Source organism: Drosophila miranda, chromosome 4 (assembly GCF_003369915.1).
Source record: "Drosophila miranda strain MSH22 chromosome 4, D.miranda_PacBio2.1, whole genome shotgun sequence".
Classification (NCBI taxonomy): Eukaryota; Metazoa; Arthropoda; class Insecta; order Diptera; family Drosophilidae; genus Drosophila; species Drosophila miranda.
The window spans coordinates 25,765,006-25,792,677 of record NC_046677.1 but is presented as its reverse complement, the minus strand read 5'-3'; the positions used below and the strand labels follow the sequence as shown (position 1 = coordinate 25,792,677).

The following is a 27,672-nucleotide window of genomic DNA, read 5'->3' as shown; positions in this document are numbered from 1 at the left end:
TTGGCCTTTAGTTGAGGCAGTCGCACATATCTATACCGTTTGGATCAGTGCTTTTACGCGGTCGCTGCCATGTCCGAAAGATCCAAAGGTGACGTGTCTCGCGTAAACAGCAATCCAAATACGCCGCGTGTCGTTAAAAATCCATTACTTAGCGCCTCGGTAACCGGACTCAGCTACGAAGACTTTCCCAACAAGCCGCAACTGTTGCCCGCCGCCCCGCCCGTGGTGCATGCCCCGCCGCCAGCACCCACACCCGTCCTGATCGCTGGCATTCTGAATCGCGGTAAGTGTGTCAAAGCCACAGCCAGAGATGATGTTGCTGCTTCCTCCGTTCACTTGTTGCTCATCAGCCCACCTCTGCTGATAAGCCCCGGACCGATAAGGTGGTAGTTTTATAATGTCGCTAAAATTACTTTCTAATGGCATTTTTATTTGATTTTTGTTTGGCACAATAACGTAACAATAAACTCCCTTCTTCTCGGTTCGGTTTGGGGCCCCTACTCCATACTGCGTGTCGAGTGCGAGCGATAGGTGGGCAGCTCCAGCGACACCTTCCTCCTGCGGCAGCACCACACTATGCCCCAAATAATGGCTATAATCAGCAGCAGCAGCAGTATGGCTCCCAGACAAATGGCCGCTATGGCTCCCTCGGTGAGGACCACATCCCTAACATCGATGTTGATGCTCCGCTGATTTCCAGACGCATCGTAGGCAGTGATGGCTACCTTCGGCTCGCAACAGGAGGCCATGTAGGTGGCTTTTAGGGGCTCTGTGCTGCCGGCAGTGTAGTAATTTCTATAGAACAAACCCTCGGCTGGCGTAGTCTGTAGTCGCATTATGCCCGATTGCCAGTCCTGGGCAGTCAGATCTAGTGTCCAGAATCGCTCGCCGCAGGTCAAAGACTCGGGCGTCACATAGTCGCAGCGACTGCCAAACTCCCACGAGAGCGTGGGTCCAGTTGTGTCCTGCAAAAGGTTTACTTTAATTTATATGATTCTCTTTGAGGGGGGAGCTTCTTCCACTTGCCTGAGCATCTATGCTGGACACAACTTTCAAATTGACTGCCATTGTGGCTGTTTCACGGCCATAATTGGTGAATGTGATCCTATCCGTGGTGCCCTGTGCCGTACCCGTGGGCACCAGCACGGTCAAACGCACTGTACTCGTCGCCTGAGGTCCCAGATTAAGTCTGCATTCAGAAGAAAACGTTCCATTAGATGCATAAAGGTTTTTTAAGAGCTCCAACCTACCTTGTGGGATTCAGATTTACCAGAAAGCGTCGCTCGTCCGTGACCTGTATGGTCGAATAGACCGTCTCCGTGCGCATATTGGTCACCTCAAAGAGCAGCGTGGCCGTCTGGCCAGCTGTCACCAGCAGCTGCGACTGCGTGCTCAACTCAATCTTCGTGCCACAACGTTGCTGCAGCATGGCATTCAGCGTGCTCCTCTGCTGACCCGTGGAGGCGGCCAGCAAGGTTTGATTCAGACTGGGACTGCTTTGTATTTCCGTTTCGGAGAAGGTTTCAATCTCATTTTTGGGCTCATCCGTGTCCTCTTCGAGCTTTTCCCTCTCCTTCTCGGGAAACTGGATTCTGGCCAGTCGCGACGAGGGCTTGACTTGCCCATTCTTATAGTAGCTATCAATGCGCTTGATGATGTCGCCTGTAACGAAAGGCAGTGGGGGATTAGATGCATTGCTTACACACGTGCTTGCGTCAGCGGGCAGGCAGCGATGACGCTCAGATCGACTTCCTCTACCTCACTCCAAGGTTGTCTCGGTTATCAGTACATTTTTCTGTGGACAACCGAGCAGGCAAGCAGGCAGGCAGATCAGATCCCAGGCTTTTTGCTGCCTGTTATCTCCCATGCCAGAAACAACAAACAATCATATAAGTGCCTTTTTGTGTGCGCTCTCAGTTTTGTGTGAGAATCGATCTCGCCCGGTTGCCCATAAACAAACTCACCCAAAAATACATCTGCTTTGCGTTCGGCGCGTATGAATACATTGTAGGGCTCTTCGCTGTTCAGCTCTGGATTTAGTTTCAGTTTGAAAATCGTTGCCTTGCGCAGCTTGTTGAGCGGTACGTAGGCATCCAGTTCGTTGGAATTCGTTGTTGCCGTCGCATTTGTTCCTCCGAATTTTACCAATTTCCTTAGATTAATTTCTAAAAGTGTGTGTAAACAAATTGTTAATTGGAATTCGAGGGAAAGAAATGTATATTGTGTGCCTTGCCATTCACAGTGCAACGTGCACAGCTGTTTAAGGGCGCACAGGTGTTTGGCACGACGTTGCCATACCATTGCATTTCATTTGTGTATTTAATTAAAGATTACTAGATTGTGCAATCAAACGGAGAATTGTGAGGTATTTAAAAAGAAATCTTGTTTCTCTGGGGATCTCTAGTGATAATAAATAATTATCAAGTGCCGGCTAAATATATTATTTTTCTACGGCCTTTTGGCATTGGCAACCCTGCCCGTCTGTCAGCAGCAGCTGCGCGTTGGAATCTCTTGTTGTGAAAGAAAAACACGTCCGCAAAAAAACATCCAACACAAAAACAATTGTTTTTCATTGTGAAACAAACAAATTATGAACAATTAAGTGCCGCAAAAGTGTTAGCCAATAGTCATTTCGTTTGACCACAAAGTCCATTAGAGGCGACATGGACCGCAAGTCCTAAATATTTTAACTCCATTTCGTGTTAGTGTTTTTGGTCAGAGGCCACTTTTGAACTTGGCAATGAAATGGCCGTGATGCGGATTGTCTAATTGTTGTTGTAAGTCACATACACATACACATATTTGCCTGTAATTTATTTGTAAAAAAATGTGCAAAATGGCCGGGAATCCAATTTTTGTGAGTGAATTTTGAATGCTGTGACAGGGTGCCACAATTGTTTTGATATTGGGGCAGGCAAAGAACCACCCTACCCTTATTAATTGATTTTTCCTCAGCGCCGTACCGCTTTGAGTGCTTCCGGAAAGCTCTACCGATAACTCTATTTATAAACGAAAGTTTGTGCGGACATTACTTTATTTTTTTTTTGCAAAAATTGTCGCATATGTATTTTATTGCGATAGGGCGATAAGCCGCCGTTTGGTCTCGGAACGTCCGAGAGAGCAATGAATGAGCCTCTTTGAGTCATAATTATTTTTTGTCTGGCCCCGCGGGTCTCCGCAATCTTCAAACCGAACTTTGCCCCTCAACTTCGACGTGGCGTATGATTAATCTGCTTGTAATATCATTGTCGTTTTTGTCACTAGATCCAATCAAAAGAAATTCCTCGTTCAACGTTTTGGGTTAGTTAAGAACAACATTTTGTGCGGGACAGTTGATGATAGAAAGTGCTCTGACATACATACATATATCTATAAACAAAGTGCATATATTACAATTACTTAAACGATTCTTACCTTTAAGGACGAAACACAAAGGGACAACAAAACAGTGCTGGGGGGAAAACATTAGAAAAGGCGTGTCAAAAGGCCAAAAAGAAAAGCTATATTGCTGGTTAATTTGGTAAATAACTTTTGATTTTTTCTTCGTTTTCGTTTTTTATTTTTGTGTACCCTTAATGCTAAAACATTTATTACTTTTTATTGTATAGATAAAACACATATATTGAAAATATTCTTTTGTACTACAGTTAAGTGTTATGTATTATATGGTATTTTGTTGAGCATTATACTAGCGTTTTGGTTAAGGAAAGCGTTTGGGGGTTTCGGCTATATACAAGGATCAGCAAAGCTGATTTGGGTCTAGAATAGCGAATAGGTGGCTTGGATCTTTCAAGGGTTAGTTAAAGAACTTAAAGACTAAAGACATAAATTATACATAGATAAGTACAGTTGACATTCTGGCTCGTTTTCCTGGTATTGTTACACACTGAAAGGTTAACACACTCCTTTTTTTTTGATTCAAGACTGTTCAATTACTCTGTTTATACGTTTTTGTGGTGCTACCGGCTATGTACCGGCGTGGAAGGTGCTGACAATCACGGCATTTAACAATATTTCTGACTTGCAAATTCGAGACGATTTCAAGAGGCGCAACCAACTTCACTTTTAACCGAAATCATGTGGTAAAGACCAAATCATTTTGAATTGAAGAAATAAATGATAACTGCTTAGATTTAATATGTTTTTTGGCAATGCAAATGTACTGAAAATTATCGATAGCCTTTTATATGTGGTTCCAGAAGAAAAAGGGAGGAATTTCTGCTTCTCTCTCATGAAAAGCTTCTTCGTATAAACAGAGTAAAGGTTTTTTGTGTGCCCATTTAGTAAAAAGAAGTAGACTTAAGATCTAGGCGTAGGGAGGCTTGTCACAGACTCCTACAGAATTATATGCTTCTAAAAACTAAAATACGAGTACAACCCTGCGTTAGTATGTGTGTGTGTGTGTGTGTGTGGAAATAGCAATAGAGTTGGTGTGTGCGCTATATAAGGAGTCTAATAAGAAGAACTAACCACCGTTGGGCGTCTCCATTGTGGCACGTCGCATATTCGCATCGATGCGTACATGCAGACTGGATAGCGTCGTATCCACAGGCAGTTCCAGTTCCTGATCACCCCGAAAGGCATCCGCCACTAGAGTGAGCTGCAAAACAGAAACAGAAACCAAAAAAAAAAAAAGAAAAAGAAAAGAAAAAAAACAGATCGAGATTCATGAACGAACATTTTTGGCATTTGTCTAAGTTTCCTTTCTATAAACAAATTTGCCCTTCACTTTTCTTTCCATAACCTAGTTTTTGCCAGCAGCAGCGGCAACAAAAGATGCACCATCATCAACAACAAGTCTCGGGGTCTTGAGCACCACCTGCCACCGCCTGCCTGCCTGACTCCCTGGTATGGCATGGCATGGCATGGTATGGTATGGCCTGTCCGCCTGAAAGGTAATCCAAGTTGCTTCGGTCTCAGTTGGCTGCTTGGGCAACACTTTATATGCTGCTGCTGCTGCTGCTGTTTGTGCTGCTGCTGTTGGATCTCGTCTTGTCGCCACTTTCAATTTTCAACAGTTTTTGGTAGGCCAGACGGAAGCCGCCTTCTCTTTCTCTCTCTCTGTGTTTCGCACACCCCGCTTTAATTACCCCAATTACGGGTCAGGTTTTGGTCTCTTTATTATCGTGTTCAAATCTCACCGTATTGCCTGCTATATGCTGGCCATGCTCTGTGCTGACGATGTGAATGATTTCGCCACCAGAGCGAATGGCCACCTCACCGAGGATACCACCGACAGCGTCCTCTGTTTCGTTCTCGATAACCGATTGCTCGCCGTACCACAGCAGGAATAGCTGTAAAAAAAGAACCACCGATTACAAGAGAGATCTAGTGGGGATCGATAGAAGTGTACTTACTCGGATCCTCTTCTTCAGGAGTGTAATGGCCGCATCCTGAACGAGATCCGTGTGCGGTGGAATCGCAGCCGTCGATATGAACACGGCACTGTCGTAGGGCACTAGTTCCGCCGCATGGAGAACGCCCACGAATGAGTTGCCGCCCTCGTGCTCTTTGGTGCTGTTCAATCCCGCTATGAATTCGCGTGTATTGTTGAAACTAAAGGCAGAGGGTGCACCTGGCAGGGCAGAGAAGAGCTTTATAAGACTCCCAAGGACTTGGTCGCCGTTTTTTGAGTGACTTACCCGCCGCATTCAGTGTAACGAGAACAATCTTAATGTTGATATTCTTGTCCTGCAGGGCGTCGATGTACAAACGCTTGGCCTGCTCCAAGGAAGCGGACGAGGGATCCACAATCACCGCCAGCGGCATTCGAATGTAGACATCCTTGATGTAGTTCCTCAGCTGATCCGCCGGCAGGAGTTCCGGCTTCGAGGCTGTCACCTGTATGTGCTTGGGTTGTTTGCGCGGCGTTGGCGTTGTCGTTGAAGTCGAAGTCGAAGTCGTTGTGGTGGTTGTGGTCGTGGTGCTGGGAGAAGAGGTTATGGCTGGAACCGGCGCCTGCGTGGATGGCCAATTGAAGCCACCAAAGCGAGCACGCAGCACAGGCAGTGGCTCCTGGGTTGTGCTGGTTGTGGTCGTCGTCGTCGTCGTCGTCGTCGTGGGGTCCGGCTTGATGTGAATTTCATCGTAGTAGTAGTCTTCGGTGGCGGGCTTAAACGGATTCGGTTTCGAGCGGCTGGGTAATTGCTGCACCTGAGCCTGTGGAAACGGCTGATGCTGCTCTACGTGGTACTGATCCTCGTCCATGGTTTTCACCGGCTCTTCCTCCACATAGTCGGAGCTGTCGTGCTCTTGGTCCTTCTGGGGGAACCTCTCCGCCTTGGACTTTCGCACATACTCTGGGATCATGGTGGTGGCTATCCTCGCCGTGGTTGTGGCTACTTCCACGTGTTGCTCCTCCTCTGGTCCCTCCTCGTAGTAGTAATCGTGAGAGGATCTCGTCGGAGACTCCACGTTGGTCAACCGCTTCTGAGTGGGTGCATCCGCCATCGCTTCGAAGACAGTGCTCTCATCCCGTTCCCCCGAACCTGAGCTAGAGTACGGTGACATGGTGTTGAATCCAACAGGGGGTCTCATGGTGCTCATATCCTGCTCCATGCTGAGCGAAGTCTCTGTGTGGGCCGGCAGATCCGTGCCGTCCTCTTCCACGCTATTGCGGTGATGGTCGGCCTCCACTTCCGTTTCCACCTGGGCCGGCTCGTAGATGTCTTCGCTGTGCCCGTCCATGCCATCCATGCCATAGTCTTCATCGGGTTCGGGTTCGGCAGACGCTCCTGGAGAAAGGAGCACTAGTAGCCCCATCAGCAGGCAGCCATACAATATCTTTGTTCTTAGAATCATGTCGTTGGGTATTTCTCTAGGTGTTTGTCTGTCTTTTCGTCTCAAATCTGCAGGAGAAAACAAATACGTTAAAATGTAAAAAAAATATATTTTATTTTGGAAAGCTCTCAAAGGTTCACTGATTGATTGATGGATTGACATCTTTCGCTTATTTAATTGACGCAATTATTTATTATTATGATTGTTACTCATTTTTAGCAATTTTCTATGCCATTTTTAGGGTATTTTTTTGCAACACTTTCGCTGAAATGTTTTTTGTATACTCACTGTTTGGTATATTATGAAAATCATTTGTTAACAATTATCATCTGACTGACAAATTGAACATTTAAGGGGGAAAATTGTTGGAGAAAATGCAACAAATTGGAGAGGGTTCATGGAATTTGCATAGGCGCCTAATGACCAAGTCTTTGATCATTGATTGATTGATGTATATATAGATGAAAGTTGTGTAGTACTTTTTGTAAGTGTTTTACGATTCTGATAAATATGTTTTATTGTACATTTTAAAGATAAGACACTTGTGACGTATGCTGTTTAGATGTGTAAGATCTGTATCTCTAAAAGATGAGAAGCAATGTTTTCAATAGGTAGAATAGAGCTGGCTTAACTACGGAATTACTTGGATCAATACGTATACCCAAACCATTTCAGTCTCTAGACTTTGGAATCTTGGGATTGGGATTTATTTAAGTCCATAAGGATTAAGTGTAGGAAGATAGATCAGGTCATTAAATACCAGTCATTTTAAACCGATTAAGAACCGGATTTCAGGGAGAATATGACTGGGGTATTCATCAATGAAGAGCAGACTAATCGGCACATAATTATTGGCTTTCTCTGTTCAGAAAACAGTGATGATCTTGCTTTAAAAGAGTTTCCTATTTTAGAGATCCCAACCCTTCTGTTCTCCCAAGTACAGGGCACCCACACTGCCGATCACTCGACCCCTTGAAAGGTTATTCCATTTTGTACCTTATTAAATTTAAACACACTTCCGACATGAATTCAGCAATCAGATGAACAATGTGATTAAAAACGAAAACAATATTAACTTGGGGGCGGGGAAACGAGATTACAAATTGTTGTTTTGTTTTTGTGAATTACAATTATTTTCGAAATGTCATGTTCATGGGCATGCAAAAACGCGTAAACATGCTCCAAAGATGTAGATGTGCCACCAAAAATAAGTAAAAGAAAGGCCAAAAGCAAAGGGCAGACGTAAGCCCCAATAAAAGCCCAGAGTGGAGAAGATATATGGTCAAGGTTTCTTTGAGGGTTTTGTTGTTGTTCAAAATAGAAACACACAAAAGTCAAAGACAAAGACAAAAGGCGGTGACAATAAAATGTATACTTCTTGTAGGTGAATCTACATAGTATATATTTATATATGAATGGCTTTAAACTTGATTAAAGCTGGCGGTAAACACGCGAGCATTTTCGGGCTTCAATTTGCTCAATTTATAAGCTTTAATTAAGCGAAAATATAATTAACACTTTGGTTAAAGCGTCATGCAAGCCTTTTTTCTTTACATTCTTTGCATTGGTTTAAACACTCGGTGTTTTTTTTATTTGCGGCCGTTTTGTGCGGGTATTTGTTTGAATAACAAATTACCAACAAATCAATTTGAATGATTGATTTCTTGGCTCGAGATTTTGTTCGATTCCGCTCCTCGTGATCCGATGCGATGCGATGCAGCATGATGAGGGGACGGATGCGACGGACCTCCTCGAAACACAAGCAGCTGCCATTAATTAACAAATATGCAAAAGGCACATGAACGAAAAAACAAATAAATTTACCAAAAAAAATTAAAAATCAATAAAACATTAAAGGAAAGATGGGCGGAAGAGTCGCAGTTTTGAATACTCTTTCAAGTGGAAGTTTTGTATATTCGAAAACCAAAGGTGATCCGTTAAAGGCATCTAGCAAAAGTTTTTGTAGTTTCTTCCCATAAGAAGGGGATAGAGATCGGATGGGGAAAGCATCAAAGAAGTAGCCTCTTACCAAACAAAAAGGACTTGAAAAATATAATGCCTCCTTCTGCAAAGCTTATGGAATCGGAATACCCAAAGGATTTAGACTAATTCCTAAAAATTATGCCCTATCTTATCGAAAAATTCGTTTCTCTCGGCATGGCAAAGCCTTCTTCAAAATCAAAATACCCTCTTCACAAAATGGGGTGTAAATTCAAGATTGAGATTCAAAATGTATCGCATTGATGCGTCAAATGGAAATAAATTAACTTAAAATATTCTGTCTTCGTTTTTCTCGTTTGGTCAGCCTGCCCCGAAACTGATGTTTTTTACAGGCTTTTTTTAATGCGTTGCAAGGTCAATCCGGTAGGTGAAGAATGCAATTTGATGATAGGCCTCTCTTTTCAGTCTCTCTCTATCACTCTGGGGAGGTCTCTTCTTCTCATAACCATGATATACAATAAATGTGGATTGACACCAACTGACACGTTCGTTTGTCTCTGCCACATTCGGTCGGTGTGTTTCTTTCTATCAAAGTTTAGCTCTAAAACCCCCTGCACAATGCTCATTCGTAGATCATCTTTGCGGGCGAATGTTTGAGAGCATTATTTGTTAGATTGGATCCAGCTGGTCACGTAATTCTTAAGAAGATTGCCCCCGCTGCACCGGCGGAACCCAGCCGAATCTCTTCTGTGTATATCTTGGCACTTGAATGCGAAAATGGAAAGTTTATGGCAGAGAAAGCAATCTGGGTGCTGCTCTATAGGAAATAAATAAATATAAAATAAGGTAAACAAAAATGATGAGAACATTAAATGGAACCGTTTCTTTCATATTTATATTCTTTAGTTGGTTTTTTTTTTAAATTTATATTTGATAAGATACCCAATACCCCTTCACACCTTATTCAATTCTTTGGGCGCCACAATATAACTCGATAAGTGGCCAAGTTAATTCTTAAGTGGAGATAAGATTATAATAATCAGGCAGTAAATGATATAAGGGCGTTGAGACTCCAAACAAACCATAAAGGCTATCAGTGTAGAAGAGATCCCATTTAAATTATAGAATTTAATGTATTTAGAGTTTTATATGCTATTTCTTTAATGATATTTCTATTGAAAACTCTATTCCAACTGGAAGTTAAAATATAACCAATAATCTATATAAATTCTAGGTATTATTTAAGGAGCGAATATACATAGTTGATTTTCTGCACAAAAATTCCCATAAATGAACGGACACATTCATTTCGGATTCTTCACGTGCAAGACCTGTGTTTTTACGAAACATTTTTTGGCTATGTACAAGAACCATTATCATCCATGAATTTGGATATTCCGCTAATGGAACTGTAGGGGCAAAAGGCACTTAAGATGATACCTCACTGTTTGGCAATAGCCTTCTGCTTATATTGAATATGTAAATGAATTCCTCATTCGTTTGGATGCCCCTTCTTTGTCAAGTCTCTAACGACCATCCGTCAGCACTCAAATCTCGCACTGAACTGAAGTTCTTTGTTATTTATAGGCAATTTATTTTGTAATTAAAGAAAAGTACTCTACTCGGCATAAAAAAAACCCTCATCAATCAGGCGCACAAACAGCGTCCCGAGCCAGCAGCTGATTCGCTTTGGATCATAAAAACAAAACGAAAAAAAGAGCAATAAAGGTTCTATAAACAAATTAGAGAGGCAAGCACGTTGCTAGCGTTTTTTATTATTTATTTACATATACTCGTATCTTTTTTTGCAATTACGAGAGTCGGCTACAAAGTTATTAAACAAACGCGTAAGCATTTATTTTCGCTATGATTTTTGTATCACTCGGAACGTTTTTATGGCTCGAACAAATTAATGAAAAATAATTGCGAAAATTATAAATTCAAATTGCGTTTGCTTTGTAGCCCCAGTCCGGCCCTCCCGAACCCCCTCGCCTGCTGATCATCTCATTCTGTATCGGAATCGAGCGAGCGTGTGCCTTTAAAAACAACTTGAAATGCACTCTAATTGTGGCAGCTTCATTTAACGATCGTCAGAGACAACAGAGGCCCTTCTCAGAGGTAGTACTAGGCTGTACTGCAGTGGGGGAGAGATATCCCACGCGTTGAACATTTGATTTGTGTTGACATTGAAGCAACACACAGAGATCATTGTTTTAGATTTTTCATGATTTTGGGGGAACCTTTAAAGAAGGATTTTCTACGGATTTTACGGCGGATTCGACACGCACAAGCACAATAATGCTCGAGAATTGCACATTGAAGCTCGGACTGGAGTTTCGCCGATAAGAGTTTTTTCTGTACCCCGTAATTGTTTGAACAGATGTTCGAATCAAAGTTTAATCTCTAATTGAGACTTGGAAATAAATTACAATCCAAATGGACTTCACATATTTCATATGGCAGCCTGTCCTATGAGCAGAACACCTTTTTGATTGCATTAATTATCGTAGTATTCCATTTGATTTATGATACAAAATGTGGTTTAAATTATAGCTTGAAATTTCGCATGAGAAAGAAATCTATATAATATTCTTTTGTTTCACGTTCCATTTCGGTTTTTTGATTAATTCATTCTTTCACTTGCCTTTTTTTATGGAATTTCTGGCTGTCAACGTGGCTGGATCGCGCTTATATCTTATATTTTTGTTGCTATATTAAAATATATGGTATGTGTTTCGTTTGTTGAAATCAAAACAAATAACTTAGGCAACAAACTTGTTTTGCTCTCATCCAATGAATCTTAAATACACTCTTTTTATTTCGGGTGCACTTTATTTATGAGCTTTGGCCACTTCTTTGCATTGTTTATCGAGCGAAACACCCTCTGCAGATTATGCAAATGACAGCCACTAAAATAAAACACACACTTGCACTCGCACTCTTCGCTCTTTGGCGAACGGAACGGAACCACCAAAAAATATATACAAAAATTAAGAGCGTTCAATTATTTGGTTGTTTTTTTTTTCTTGCTGTTTCTGTATTGGATTAACCCGTTTAAATTTATTTCTCATTTGGACACACGCTGGCTGTGGTGCTGCTGCTGCTGCTGCTGGGATTGTTGTTGCTGCTGCGGTGCGGGTTTTATTTTTTTTGTTTCGTTTTTTGTTGGTGTTTGCGGACCTGGTGGCTGGCGCTCGCGTCAACGTCTCAAATGAAACTGAAAGCAGAAACACAAGCCGCACACCGACAACCGCCAACCGACAATCAACAGTCGCAGACCCAGACTCTCAGAGCTCTCGGCTCGTAGCTCTCGGCTCTGGCTCTCGAATCGGGCCCGACTCTCGTCAGCAGCAGCCACCGCCACAGTTGTGTTGTGGAGTTGTGGAATCTAGAAGAGCGTGCCACTGATAAACCAAAGCCGAAACAACGTGCTGGAAGCCGCAGCTGAATGGATGCCACAAATGGATATGTTCATGACATGATTGTTTATTGCTTGAACGCGCTGCTCTTACACGACACCTTTTCCATCATCGGTTTTTGCCACAAGAAACCAAAAAATGAGCGAAACCAATGGTCGATCGATGGATGGTGAAAATAGAGTGAATTTTGTGTTAAACGAAGGCATTTATTGTATAGTTGGAGGTAAAAAGTATTCCAGGACATCAATGAATAACTGTAGCAGACAACCATCAGAAATTACATGCGAAAACCGATGGAAATTCAGTGATGGCAAAATATACCGACATTAAAATATCCGAAGAAGTGGCGTCGCGGAATCTGAGTATTATTTGTAATTTATATTTATTTGTAACAGAAAAAAAACTAACCATCATAAAAAAAATGCTGAGCAAGTTCCAACGGTTTTTAACCGTCGGTGAAGTATTTATTAAATTCCAAATTGTTCCAAATTTTAAACAGGGCCCAAATGTAGCTGAAGTACATATTATATAAAAAGTACGAGTATGTGCGAATATTGTGAATGGCAAAATTTGGCGACTGTTTAAAGCAGACCGTGTCAATGCAACTTCTAAGTGATCCCGGCTATGGAAATGTCTTTGGCTCGATTTTTCCCCATATGCTAATCAAGTTAATCTAGCAATAGAATTACCGGTGTGCTATATCTGTATACCAGTATCTGCCGTAATTAATTCAAACAAGAGAGATAGAACACGTGTCTAAAGAGCAGAGACCTTATAGAAAAATATAATTTATATATATAAAAGTATACATATAATATAATAATTTTTGAAATTGTTTTTAAAACTAATTCGAACATGAAAACTTGCAGTGCTAGGTGCCAGGGCTATAGACTTAGAAAAAGTCCCCATATTCCAGCCGTACCATATCTGGATAATCCCTGACGACTGCCCTAAATCACTCGTAGCCTTCGGTGGATGATATCTCAAGTTGATGATGGATCTTTGTTGACAGATCTAAGGTTGTTCTTTATTCACAAAATCCATCTTTTGGCGCATAGATTTAGCTAGATTTTCTGTTGATTTGTGGATCTATTTGGATACTCCAGCATGAGTAAACACGACTTTTTCCAGAACTTTTCTTTCCTATAAAAGACAGAATCTTTACTTTTGTTTTTTCTCCAAAAAACGAAATTAGATCAACCAGATCATATTTCAGTTTCTTTTAGCATACGAATTTCTTTCTATTTCTTTTCGTGTACTCCTTCCATTTCAAGTTCAAACTTTATTTTGCGATTTGTGACTTTTTTTTTTGGGTTGGTGTTAGCCAAGTTCTTTGCATGTTGACCTTTCTCTGGTGTTGGGTTTTATTTATTTATTTCTTTTTTTTGCTGAATCGCTCGTTGAGTGAATATAAATACTGCTCGTTTCGGGGATCATCAAAATTCATGCAAAGACGCTGAAAACACAAAGCAAAACAAAAACAAAAAAACTGTGAACTTGTATAGGAAGTTCGACTACCCGACACTGACTCTGACTCGGACTCTGTGTGGCTATATCCGTGGCTCTGTGGCGCATTAAAATGGAGCGTGAAATGAATTTAATATGACAACTCCGGTTCGGCATCAATAAAATCATAATAAATACAAACGTGCACATATATACTATATCATAGTGGGTATATTTAAATAATGTACGCGGAAATGCTGTTGAGGGTTCCCGTTCCCACAACCCACTACCCACTCGCAAGTGAGTAATGGAAGGGCCTGACTGCCTGCCTGCCTTCTTTTCTTTGCTTTGTACCTTAAAATACCTAAGTAAATTCTTTAGAAAAATGTGTGTTCTTTGCAGTTGCTTGTTAGAGGGCATTTGTCACTTCCACTTCCAAGCCATTAAATTCAACTATGTAAATCATTCGGCTATGAATAATGGTGGGCCACAAGCACTCTTTTTAGGCGACACTTTTAGCACAATGATTTATTTGTACCACAATTCTGTTGGAGATCTTTTGCCTTGTAATTTTCCGTTTAAAATCGTGCGCATCTTGACCTACGTGCATCTGTAGAAAACTTCCTGAAATTTGAGGTGCTTAAAGCACTCTATATATGGCTCTGAATGGATTTGGGTTTGTTGGAATCTTTGAGTGGAGATTTACATATTAATATATATGGAACAAAGCACTGAAATTTTCGTATGTACACCAAAAGAAATTAAAATTAAAAAAATAAAAAAGTTTTTCATAGAGCAACTTTTCTATTAGATACAGATGTTCGATCTAGCCAATTCCAATAAAGGGTTAGCATGAAATATAACTATATGAAAACATTCGTTGAGATAGTCTCAAAACTCGGAGAATGTCTTAATAAAAACAGACGGGCACATAGCTATCAGATCATCTTTCAGCTCGGCTTAAAATAGCTCAGATCAGCGTCTTTAGTTCAGCTCCACTTTCCGCTCCTCTTTCAGCTCCTCTTTCAGCTCCTCTTTCAGCTCCTCTTTTCACTCCTCTTTCAGCTAGAGAGTGCCCAAGCAAGCCCTAAGAAAGCATATTTTGAGAGTGTAGGATAGAATTCTTCGTTGGTTCTAGGGACATTCATCTTGGTGGTTTTATAATCTATAATATCTATTATCTATATAATATAGTTTTGCGATCCTTAGATCTCATCAGAAGTTAATTATGTCTGGCTTTGGGTCCCCATTCCCCATTCCCCACCCCAGGATATACAAATTGTCGGGAGATATTTAATTATGGCACACGTTCCCCTCTCTATATCCCCCCCCCCCCCCCCCCCCCCCCCCCCCCCCCCACACACACACACACATCCAAATTGAAAACAAATTTATTGCATTGAGAATTTATGCAGCTCACGCAATTTTCACTTTGCGTATATCTTTTTTCTCTCTTTTTTTCCTTTTTTTTTTGCCATACTTTCGTTAATAATTATGCAATCAATTTTTGCTTATGTTTTTTTGCAGTTACGCGTCGTAGTTGGTTTTTGTTGTTGGTTTCTTCTCTGTGTTGCAATTAACAACTTTCTGGCACACAGGAAAACCCTTTCAATAAACCAAGTTAAATATTTGGCAATCGTTTTGTATCGTTTTGAGTCTTGATTATCGTTTCCATTTGCTGCTTGGCTTGGCCTTTTCGTTGATGATTTTTCTGTCGCTGGGAGGCTGGTCTGTTTGAAATTTATGATGAACATATAAACACGATGTGTACGATGTGTGTGTCCCCCCCGTCCCACCACAAAAACACCAACAAAAAAAAGTGTTAATCAAAAGTAACCAAGTTGTTTTCAAAAGTGAGAAACAGACGAGCCGAAACGAGCCGCCAACAGAAGAACTGGTGCAAGGCGGTGCCTACCTTTGGCTTTTTTTTCGATTTTGGGGAAGTTCCAAATGGATTGTGTACACATGATATGATATTCTTTTTGCTTCACTAAGGGTACAGCCACAGAGCAGTAGCGTTGGGATGCTTCAAAAATATGTACACGGGCTATATGCTATCCTTGGGTTGATTTAGGTGACTGCCAGAGAGAGAGAGAGAGATAGGTAATCCTTTGAATAAAAGGCAGGACTGTTTACCACCTTTAAAACATCAACGATACACATGTTGCGAGTCATGCGGCAGTGCCCCTCGGATCGTATCGTGGATACGTTTCCTCCTGGCACCAGCCAGGAGAAGCAGAAGTCTGTTATGCGCGTATCCCAGGCAAAAACGCGGCCCTCCTCACTCCTATGTACTTAGTCCTTATATCGATCATTTTTGTAAATTTTGTAATAGATAGATTTACACGTTTACCAGTTGTTTACTTCGTTATGAGGAAACCCCCAAATGAATTTAATCTTTTAGAGTTTTCTATCGAAAAAATAATCTTTAACAACTTTCAGATAAATCTGCGTAAATATATTCTTTAGAATAGGTCTTTGGAATTGCAGATACAATTTTGTGTATTCTTTAATTGGTTTCGGCAACTTCTAGTTGCGTCTATCCTTTAGATAATCCCTTAGATATGTACGCTTATTATCCTTTACTAGTTTCTAGAACCCTTCACATGACCTTCACACACCTTCACACCCTTCGTTTCGGGTAAAATTTCGTATCCTTTCCGATTAATTCACTTTAAACACTTGACGACGTACGACGTACACTGTTTCTGGCTTTTTTTCGACAGCTCCAGATCGTTTCGCGATTGGGACTCAACTAAAACAAACTCCACTAATTACTGACCTTTTTGTACTTTTCAAAAATTGTTGTCGGCTTTGTGCGACTGGCTCATAATTTGTTTAAATATTGAACAATGGGGATAGCAAATGGCAGGGTAGATACGATACGAGTGCTCGTAGTAAAGCAAACATTGGCGGCAGGGCAGGGCACACCTCATACTCGTAATGTCGCTCAAATCGATAAGATATCGATAGCATCGGATGCGGATCCAGAAGGAAGCGAGAGATTACCCCAGATGTGTCACGTGTTTTACGTCCAAAAGAACGACTAGGTGTGGGTGTGGCGGCGGAGGTGTCGGTGGGTGGTTGACATAATTAGCATACGCGAAGAATGAGGGAAAAACCACCGAAAAAGTACCTACGAAAACATGTATGTATCACCTTTTGGGTTTATATAGGTATTTTTCACCTGAACTCGCGGCTACCTGAGTTTGTTGCCTCAGTCTTTTGTTTGTCGTGTCCTGGAATGAGAGATCGATCCCCGTAGCAATTTCTGGAAGGGTAATCCGATTTTGTCGATGGCTTTGGCAGGGTTTTAAGCCAAGTTCTAAGCCATAAAAGTCATTCATTGCCCATAAAAATCTCTGGAAATCCATTGCTTATGCGACAGCTCAAACAGTTTTACTTTTCGATGCATATCCTAGGCAATTAAGGAGAGGATCAATGAATTATTGAGACTGGACGCACTCTATGGTGAGAAAAAAATCTATTTGTGGTTGCAAATATGTATCTTCAATGAATGCATCGATTTGGTTGAATAAATCTCTAAAAAACGCTCGAAATGATGTCCGTCTTCTGGCACATTCCAAGACGTGTGTAGCACCCTCTCGGCAAGGGTATCTTAAGATGTGCACACATTTTATTTATAACATTTAGCCTCTGGCACACCGGCAGACATACCGTCTCGAGCAGCTGCTCTTCAGACTTCAGGGGTCGCTCGGCCATTTCCAAAAAAGCACGCATTTTTATTGAGATTTATTTTGATTTAATTTTGGTCTGCTTTGCTTCGGTTTTTTGTATGTGTTTGGCTCTGTTTTGCCTCAGGGTTCAATGCCAACAATTTCGCTGTTTGGTTGGTGTTTTCTTTTTATTGTGTGAAGTTTTTTTTTTTTTTTTTTGGGATGCTCACAACATTTTTGGCATGCGACCTGCACGAGCCTTTTGCGATCGTTTAAAGCCAGCAGCCCCCCTAAACAAAATTGATGGCAATCGTTTTGGGGCAGCGTTTTATAGAGAGGCATCGTCTCTGGTCTGTCGTCTGTCAGATGTGTGGTACGGTGTGTGCCCTCTCTGGTGTCTGTGTATCCTGCAAATGATTTTATCGTCATGCTCAGACGTGCTTATGTGGGCCTTAATTGTTTTATTTGAGTGCCATTATGTGGCACTGGTGCTGGCAGGTATTTCGATTGAAGTTGGAGTTGGAGTTGGAGCAGCAGCGGCCTCTTCATCATCAACATTTTCTTCTTCGGTGTCTCGTTATGATGTCATGTTCGCATTGAAACATAAAGAATTCTTCCACTTTTGTTTTATTTTATGTTTCGAAAAAAAAGGTTGTTCTACTTTATTTCCACATTTTTTGCGGTTAGACAGTCGTCTGCCTCTTTATTTATTTTAACACATTTGTCGTAATGCGTCATTGTCATTACAAAAAAATAAACAAAAAACCCCCACTAAAACTAAAAAAAAGCTGGAAACTTTTTGTTGTTTTTCAATGTTTTTCCCAGTCAAAGTCGAAGCCCCACCTCAAGAGTAGTTGCCAGAGCAAATCTTTGCATAGACATTACAAAATGGATGACCCTTTAAAAAGTGACAGCCAAGACCAGCCTTCTGACGGGGCGACGAGACAGCAAACAGCCAGCAAAAAGCAGCTTTGATCTAACAAAATACATATAGTAAAAAAGTTACAGAGTTATATAGTCGAAACCTTAAATTATTTAATTTGTTTGTTTGTTGATCAATTGAAATGATTTTGAATGCTGTAACGCAGAGACCTTTAAAGATCTTTCCCTTAAAATGGAGAGGAATACCTTGTCCCTTATCGACGATTCTCGAGGCGAGCAGCAATCTGCCTGTTCATGCTCAAGAAATGTATTTTGTTTTTGCATTATCGGTTTCCCAGAGCGATCCACACCCAGGATCAACTTTGTTTTTGCATTCTCGAGCATTCCCTTTTATACTTTTCGCTTGTGCTTCTGTCTGGCTATCTCAGAGCCATAAAAGCGATGGGATTCCCAGGATGAGAAGATGGTATTAGCCGAAAATTCTATAGGAAAGACCATTCGTCTAAAAGGTAACCAGAATCTAAACGTTTTTGTAGAGGCACATGGGTCTCTTGTTACACGAAACTGTCATAGTCTCTGAGATCTACATCTATCATCACTAAAGAGTACTGTGTAGACACATTAAGAGATTCATCATCATCTATATATACATACTATATTGAGTGCTGTCGACAAGAGACAGTTCCTGTTAAAATACCTCAATTTCAAAGTAGATTTTCTTTCACTAATCATTGATTATTCATCACAAAACGTTCAAGTTTCGTTGTAGCCCTCTAATGAGGCATATCTTATCTTTGAACTACAGCTTTAGTGACTAATTATGCTCGATAATTGAAGGCTAAGACAATATTTAAACCATTTGGCTGTGCTTAATGTGTCGAAAGATATGGAATTGTAAAAGCGAAAGTGTGGAAAACCCCAGAAACCGGAATAAACAAAAGTTTGTAAGATTTAAAGAACCATAAGAGCCATAACCATTATAAGTTGTATGCAAATTCTGGGATAACCCTGGAATATGATGGGTTGGGTGTGTTTCCCCTCAAAACAGCTTTTAGATTGTAACTAAAAGTGATCGCAGTTCTTAATATATTTCATTCTTCTTGTTACATCATGATGATAAATGCCAGCAAAACTCAATTATTAAAGCATTACCATTTAACATTTATAATCTGCATATTTATGGGATGCATGTACAATATAATGATTTAATATTCCCAAGCATTCCCATGATTAATATAGTACCTGCTCGCAGCACTGCAGCCACAAAAGATATGCAAATGTCCGTGACTATTCCGGACGCATCTGCTCTCGGACCTGCTCTATCTGCTCCACGTATAACTTATCTGCGGATACAATACTCGACTCTTGCTTAATTCTAAGAGCTCGGCTCTTCTATCTGTCATTTCTATTCTGCACTCTCCTTAGTATCTCCCTCTTACATTTGTATCTCTTACACTGGCCTCTGGCTTGGCCTGAGAGCTGGTTATGCAGCTGCGGCCACAAAAATTCCAAACTTGCGCTTAAATATGTACAAAATGCAGTTCTTAAAATAGTTGCAGCCCACAAGTCACAAGTCACATGCCGCCGCCGGCGCATTGGACATTGGAGGTGTGAAAACCAATATTCACTTCAGGTCCAATCACGTTTCAAGATCGAGGTGAATTCTTTGACGTATTCGCTTGCCAAATGACACGTTTTGGACCTGCAATTTCCAGCATTTACTTTCATTCCATAATATATGTACTTTTGCCAGAGCCATCGTCAAATGCCATGACATTTATGCTCTGCTCTGCCCTGCCGTCTGCCTACGAGTATTGTATTTTTCTTTTGGCTAATGTCAAGCTTTGGCTTTTTATGAGACGGCTAAAACTTGAATTTAATTTAAAATTTTTATGAAGACCGCTTTAAAACGCTGCTGATTGTTGAACCATAAACATAAATGAAATCAACTCAAATCGAAGGAGGAAACTGCGACTAATATGATCGGGAAATACACAAACATTTCTGGTGAATGAAAGAAAACTTTTCAACTAAATTTCTGAGATTTTGTACCCGTATTTAAAAACTCAGTGCACACAGGAAACTAATCCTGGCTATAGACTTTTTATTACAAAATTGAGTGCAATAAAAATGTTAATCTGTCATTGGACTATGACACCCGGAAGGGTAATGCTATAAAGCTCACATGGAATCCCTAAAGAGGCTTGACGACTCGACACGCACAAGCGAGAGCGCTCCAAAGAGAATGCCCAAGAATTACGAAAAACAACATACATTGCGTGTGCACGACGCTGGACTCTAGTTTCGTTGACACGGATTTTGTTGTGGTTGTAACTTAATTTAAAATGTCGCCCATCGCTGCTTTAAAGCGTCTATTCGGAACCCTCTGTCCGTTAGAAGAGTATATCAAACAGAAAGATTTAAAAGAAATAAAATCGAATCTATGGTGGTGTCCAGGCCTAATGATAATGATGCCTGACTTGTCTCTGCGGCTAGTGCCGGTTGCTGCTGCTGCTGCTGCTGGCCTAGTCCAAGCACCGTCTCCAGGTCCGAGTCCAAGTCCAAGCGGCAAACCAGTTTGGAATCCGTCGGTGTTCCGTTTGTGTTAATTGTGTTTGTCCGAGTCTCAAGTCGATTTCAATTTGCATTCATTACAGCTGATATTTTGTTGTATTTTTATGTGTGATCGGAGAACGAGAATGAGGCACAGTGTTGGACTCACACGCCCACTTCTTCCAGCAAATCTAATCGCAATCTTTCTTCTTTTCAGAGCCAAAAACTTTGGTGACCGTGGGACAGCCGTCGAGCATCGATGACAGCGAAGCCCTCGACGAGATCAACTTGAATACGAGCAGCGAGGACTCGAGTGGAGTCAGTGGTGGATCGTCGACTGCGTATCTGCGTGGCACAGGCGATGGTAATGCCAATCCCTTGCTAGAACCACCCCCGGGCGCTGGAAACGATTCATTGTTGAGCCAGGCGGCCTCATCCTTCACAGCATTGCCCTCGGTGGCCTCCAATGTGTTTTCCACCTTCTCCAAGAGAATCTACGCGGGCACAAAGGAATCGGAAGAGCCTAAGTTGGACATCCAACCCACGTACATACAGCAGGCGGGACACTACGCCCCACCGCCAGTAGCTGCAGCACCACCACCACCATTCTACGCGGCACCACCGGCGGCAGTGAATGAGATTGTTGCTGCCCCAGAACCACCCAAGTTCTATGCCCCCACGGAGGTGCCAGCCCCGAACGTAGGCATCGCCAGTGCACCACCACCCACCGCATCGGGAAATCCCAACACCTATCGATTCACCGCCAGAAAGAAGCTATACGCACCGATTCCTGGCTTCACCGAGCAGTCGGCACAGGGTCCGCAGATTCCACAGGCCCCACAGGCAGGTTTGCCCTTCCAGACGCCACCATATCCAGCCCAACAGGCAGCTCCATTTGAGATATCATCAGCATCTCCTTTTGAGATACAAGGAGCTCCCCCAGCAGCAGCAGCAGCTCCCACAGAGGAGCGCAAATCCGGCGGAGGACTATTTTCTCTGTCCAATCTTGTGCCCACTGGCGTGCTGCAAAACATCTCCGGACTTGTACAGTCCGCCACAGGCAGGAGCAGCGAGCAGGCAGCCAGTAATCCTCCACCATCTGGCGGGGGTTACTTTGACATCAACACAGTCGCTCCAGCAAATCCGAGCAACTATTTCGGTGGCCCATCAGCGGCGACACCGCCAGCGGGAAGCTACTTTGTGCCTGCCGCAGTTCCTGAGGCAGCGACAGCGATTTCTCAACTACCTGTAGGTGGGTTCTTTCCACAGCCAGCCAATCCGATAGCGACAGCTGCTGTAGCTTCAGTCGCGGCTCCTCCCACAGTTGGAGGATTCTTTGGGGCAATACCACCTGCTAATCCGCCAGCAACTGATATCAATCCCATCTCGGGAGCACCACCAGTTGGAGGATTCTTTACACCAGGTGTGACAACAGTTCCTCCCACAGTTGGAGGATTCTATACGCCCGTTTCGGCACCGATTGAGATCAATCCTATTGCTGAAGCACCCCCACCGGCAGCAGCAGCTATTCCCCCAACATCTGCACTTGCAGGAGGATTTACTGCAAACCCAGGAGTAGTGTCATCTGTGACTACATCCACGACAGCAGCTCCTCCGCCAATTGGAGGATTCTTTGATCCTAATCCAGCAGCATTTGGTATTCCTCCCACTTCCACAGTTGGAGGATTCTTTACGCCAGCAGCAGTTCCACCTGTGGCCACAGCAGCACCTGTTCCACCTGTTGCCACAGTAACAGCAGCAGCTCCTCCACTAGTAGGAGGATTCTTTGCACCCGCAGGAGCAGGGCCACCATCCAACGCAACTCCACTGGCAGGACCACCTCTGGGGACAGCACCTCCATTGGCAGGACCACCTTTAGGATCAGCAGCAACTGGCGCTGGACCACCACCTGCCGCTGGACAGGCATCGTATCGCCTCCAGAAGGGCACACGTCTCTACAAGAGTCCATTGACGGCACAGGAAACTGCCACAGCGTCTGCTTTCGGCACTCCCTTTGCCACAACAGCATCTGCCCCAGCTGCCGTCTTCAATCCATTTGGAATTGGAGCTTCAGGAGTATTTAATCCATTAGCTGGCAACCCACCAGCTGGTCAGCAGGAGAGCGAAGATAACTCAGCCGTTGCACTTTTTGCACCTCCTCCTGCACCAGTTGCAGGACAGACCATAGATCAAGGACCGGCTCCTCCAGCTGCCTTTGCATCGACTAATCAGGGAAGTCCCTTCCCCGCTCCACAGCCAGGACCCCAGGCAACGCCATTCTTCATTCCACAAACGGGGGACAGACCTCCAGTACCCACCAGCCAGGAAACTGCACCATCCAGCCAAGGAATATCCTTCTTTGAAGCACCTCCGGCATCGGACATTGCTCTCTTCACGCCGCCACCCGTCCAGGAAACTGCACCATCCAGCCAAGGAATATCCTTCTTTGAAGCACCTCCGACATCGGACATTGCTCTCTTCACGCCACCCGTCCAGGAAACAGCAGCAGCACCAATCGAATTAAAACCAATCGAAACACAAGGAATATCTTTCTTTGCACCGCAGCCAGATCTCGCACCTTCAGCAGCCCAAGAGATTCCACTGTTTGTCCCGGCAGCAGTTGACGCACCTCCAGAAGGACATCCCTTGTATCCACCTACATCTACAGCAGTCGCAGAGGATATTCCTGCAGCTGAGAGCCCCTTATTTGTGCCAGTGCCAACATCGGCAGCAGATCAGAGTCAGGGAGTACCTCTCTATCCACCAGAAACAGCCACATCTAACGCTTCATCTAGCGTTCTCTTTGCTGCATCGGAGCATCAACCGAGTCCACCATTATTCGAAGCTGTTCAACCAGCATCCACTGAGGCAGTTGATTCTTCAGCAAGCGATTTCTTTGGATCTGCCAAGGCTGAAGCTGTCGCTGCCTCTGCAAACACCGAAACGGCTTACAGCCCATTCGGACAGACGGTGAACACACCCTCGCAAGTGCTGCAGACACCACCGGCACAAGATTTACTGCCACCGCCTATAGGATTTGTTGCGCCACAACAACCAGAGGCAGAGCCAGAGCCAGAGGTGGCCGCTGCCGCTCCTCCAGCAGAATTCGGAGGAGTTACCGAAGCACTAGCCCTAGCCCACCCACCACTTGCACCATCGCCGCTTCAGAGCTTCTTTTCGCAGCCAGCGACTGCTGCCCCAGAGGATTTCAACTTTTTTGCCGCACCAGGCAGCAGCCTGTTTCCAGAACTGCCACAGCAGCGGGGCATAGCGCCGCCCCCTTTGGCACAGGAGCCACCGCCGGTAGCAGCAGAATCTGGTATTGCACCAGGACTGGGCTTTGATCAATTTCTAAGCCAATCCCAGCAAGCGCAAAGCCACAACTCCATTGGAAATTCAAATGAGAATTCCTATCAACAAAATTCAAGTGTCAATTCATTCTCTGGCTATTTTGGTGGCCCCACTGTGACAGAAGCCCCAGCCCCAGCCACAACCACAGCAGCAGCAGTGCCACTTGCCGCTCCAGTTACTAACTGTGACCCCTCCTATTTCTTTGATCAAGTGCCACAGCCACAGGCCCCGACAAACGCTAACGAGGATCAACGCATACAGAACTTCTTCAACAACCCGCCACTGCAGGACCAGCCAGCGGCACCGGGCGAACTCAAATACGATATAGTGCACAGCGGTCTGCCCGTCAAACAGTTACAGGCACGCTCCCAGACACCCATCTCCAATTTGGTGGAGCCCCCATCCTCGTCTGCCTGCTCAGAGTTTTCGACACTGGCACCAGCAGCAGCAACAGTTCCAGCAACAGCTCCGGAAACCAATCCAACAGTCGAACGTCAAACGGGCGAGGATCTACTGCAGTTGCATCAAGCGGAATTGCCGGAAGAGATTTTGAAAGAGCTCAGAATGGCCGCAAAGGCAACGACAAGCGACAAGGCAGCCACGCCCCCTGTTTCTATAGTAAGCGTTTGGGGCAGAAAGAAAGATAGAAATCAAATTAATCCCTTCCATTTTCTAGGTTTATACGCCTGCTGTGGTCCATTGGTTCTACAAACGTAGAGTGGACGCGAAACATATTTGGACACCATTCAGTCACTATGATTCAGCGCTGCTTGAGACCAGCCTCCACAATGGTAAGACCTCTGAAATATTCGTCTGCATTAACTCTAGAGATTCATCTTGGAATTCTCCCCCTCCAGAAGATTCCACACTGATTGTGCCCGTCGAGGGTGGCCGCTATGATGTCAGCATCAAGGAACGCACCAAAACCCCCGTCTATTGGGAGGGCAAGGGCATTGAGGTGCGCCGCTGCTCGTGGTTCTACAAGGGCGTAGACTCCAAGTATGTGCCCTATTCTGAGGACACGGCCGCACTGCTGGAAGACGAGTACAAACGTTCGGCAGAGACTGGCGAATGGCATCAGAAGATAATGCTGGCCAACGGTGAACAGGTGGTCTTCCATGGGCCCACAGTCATCGTGCATTTCCTGCCACAACAGAATTCGGATTCGTGGGGGGCCAGCGCACAGAGCTCCATGCGTCCGCGGGTGGTCAAGAGGGATCTGGATGACTTTGTCATCAAGCAGGGCGAGTCCCAGCGTGTGGATCATCTGTTGTTTATGGTCCATGGCATTGGTTCGGCCTGTGATCTGAAAATGCGTTCAGTGGAGGAAGTGGGTAGGTTGAAAAATATATGTATATTCCCAACAAAAAAACCAAGCTAATCGCTTGACGCTTCCTTGACAGTGGATGATTTCAGAGACATTGCCCAGCAGCTGGTTCAGTCGCACTACAAGAACTCCACAGATATGGGCCTGGTGGGTCGTGTCGAAGTTTTGCCCATCTCCTGGCATGGCCACTTACACTCCGAGGAGGAGGGCATCGATGAGAAGCTAAAATCCATTACCCTAGAGTCCATACCACGGCTACGTAACTTTACCAACGACACTCTGCTGGACGTACTCTTCTACACCAGTCCCAAGTATTGTCAAAAGATTATGAACACGGTGGCCGATGCTCTCAATGAAGTCTATCTGAAGTACAGATTCCGGCATCCGGAATTCAACGGCGGCGTCTCATTGGCCGGCCACAGTCTGGGGTCACTGATCCTATTCGATCTGCTGTGCCATCAGGAGCCACTCAAAGAGAGCGAAGAGGAGAATAAGGAGAACCCAGACCAGCTGCCGCAGAAGAACGAAAACAACTACAAGAAAGTGCAACTGCCCTCCGGCGATCTGCTGCCGAGGCAGGTCAGCTACACCATGGGTCCGGCCGGCACTGGACAGCCGGTCATCAACTACACACAGCTCATCTTCCACCCGAAGAAGTTCTTTGCCCTGGGCTCGCCCATCGGCATGTTTGTGACCATTCGGGGCATCGACCAGCTTGGCCTGGACTTTCACCTGCCCACATGTCCGGGTTTCTACAATATATTCCATCCCTTCGATCCGGTGGCCTATCGGATTGAGGCTCTCGTCAATGCGGATATGAATGGTATACGTCCTGTTCTCATACCCCATCACAAGGGACGCAAGCGCATGCATCTGGAGCTGAGGGAGACTATGACGCGTGTGGGGGCAGATATTAAGCAGAGATTCATGGACACATTCAAGACCACCCTGGACAGTGTGAACTTCTTGGCCACGGTGACCAAAGTTAAAAAGGAGGCAGAAGAGACGCTCGAAAAGCAGGTCTTAAATCAGGTTAGTACAAGATTCATTCGATACACATGGAGAAATACAGAGACATATGCTCCTCTTTTAGACTTCGTCGCAGTTCCAGAAAGAAAACGATGATCAAGAGGATATTTCTGTGGCCAGCACATCCACAAAGACAAGAAATCGCACATATTCCAACTCGACAACGGCCTCAGATCCAGAGTTTGTAGAACTGGACTTTCCGCTAGGCAAACTGAACGATTCGAAGCGCGTCGACTATGTGCTGCAAGAGGCACCGCTGGAGTTTATCAATGAGTACATCTTTGCCTTGAGCAGTCATGTCTGCTACTGGTGAGTGTCTTCTACTCTCCACGCCAGTCTTTACAGTTTACTCTAACCAAATCAATCAATTTTGTAACCACAGGGGCTCTGAAGACACAATCCTGTTTGTGATGAAGGAAATCTATGCCAGCCTCGGGATCAGCACCGACAGCCAGGTGCCCCAGCAATCCATGACCATCGAGAGGCCCGGCTCATTTGACAGTAATCAGTCGCTGTTGCCGATGTGAACACCCACACACACACAATTATACTATAAACATTTTAGAATCAATTGATTTAGACATGTTTTTGTTGTTAGAAGAATTATCTAAAGAATTTTTATTATGTGCAACGATCACTTGGTTAATGGTATTATCTAAGTAAAAATTTCTCTATCATCTGAGCAACATATTAACGTACATACTATCAGCTGGTAAAATGAACATGCATATTTTCGAGCTTTATAAATCAATTTTATCAACTATTTACCTAATGTGCGACAGATGTAATCTTTGTTATTTTTGTAATATTGCGTTTATAAAATTGACCTTTGTAACATTTATGCTAAAGAAAGTGTATGTCTAACTAATATCATAATAAATAACTAAAGAAAATCATACTTGGCGACAATTTTCAAAAGTATCGAAGTAACAGAACCGTTTCTTCCCTGGCATCGATACCAGCATACAGAAGCAGGGTGACCGTTTACGGTATTTTTCATACTTTTCGGTATTTTTTGAGTTCCAAATTGAACCGACGGTATATTTACGGTATATCGGTATATATTTTGTAAATTTTTAACGTTATATAGAAATTCAATAAAAGCAAGTGTTAAAATTAAGCCAATCAAGTAGAAAATAGATTCATTAATCGGATAAAATTATGTGGGCATGTCTAAATATTCTATATAGCTAATAATATTCGACGGAAGATCAATAACGAGGAATATGTAAAATAGAACTTGAATTCGTTAGTATATTTACGGTAT

General features: G+C 43.5%; 2 protein-coding genes across 7 annotated transcripts; one reads left to right on the top strand and one right to left on the bottom strand.

The window, feature by feature from the left end:
• The first annotated feature begins 49 nt into the window (after window positions 1–49).
• On the top strand, window positions 50–27,303 carry LOC108162121 (proline-rich protein 36). 2 transcript variants are annotated; one of them, XM_033393866.1, is made up of 8 exons: window positions 50–283; window positions 20,916–23,110; window positions 23,195–24,667; window positions 24,726–24,840; window positions 24,907–25,383; window positions 25,453–26,408; window positions 26,470–26,714; window positions 26,788–27,303. In XM_033393866.1, the coding sequence occupies exons 1-8, from the start codon at window positions 70–72 to the stop codon at window positions 26,930–26,932; spliced, it is 5,820 nt and encodes a 1,939-aa protein (XP_033249757.1). In that variant the 5' UTR covers window positions 50–69; the 3' UTR covers window positions 26,933–27,303. The 2 variants fall into 2 exon arrangements, with proteins under 2 accessions (XP_033249757.1, XP_017152183.1); XM_017296694.2 differs by having other exon boundaries at window positions 20,916–24,667.
• On the bottom strand, window positions 434–16,386 carry LOC108162124. Of its 5 annotated transcripts, none has more exons than XM_017296699.2 (9): window positions 11,366–11,422; window positions 5,643–6,848; window positions 5,358–5,575; window positions 5,142–5,294; window positions 4,471–4,600; window positions 1,965–2,165; window positions 1,251–1,662; window positions 1,027–1,189; window positions 434–965 (listed from the first exon to the last, which is right to left on the bottom strand). In XM_017296699.2, the coding sequence occupies exons 2-9, from the start codon at window positions 6,799–6,801 to the stop codon at window positions 498–500; spliced, it is 2,904 nt and encodes a 967-aa protein (XP_017152188.1). In that variant the 5' UTR covers window positions 6,802–6,848; window positions 11,366–11,422; the 3' UTR covers window positions 434–497. The 5 variants fall into 5 exon arrangements, with proteins under 5 accessions (XP_017152188.1, XP_033249759.1, XP_033249760.1 ...); XM_033393868.1 differs by lacking the exon at window positions 11,366–11,422 and adding an exon at window positions 16,369–16,386 and having other exon boundaries at window positions 435–965; XM_033393869.1 differs by lacking the exon at window positions 11,366–11,422 and adding an exon at window positions 16,208–16,318 and having other exon boundaries at window positions 435–965.
• Window positions 27,304–27,672: the final 369 nt, after the last annotated feature.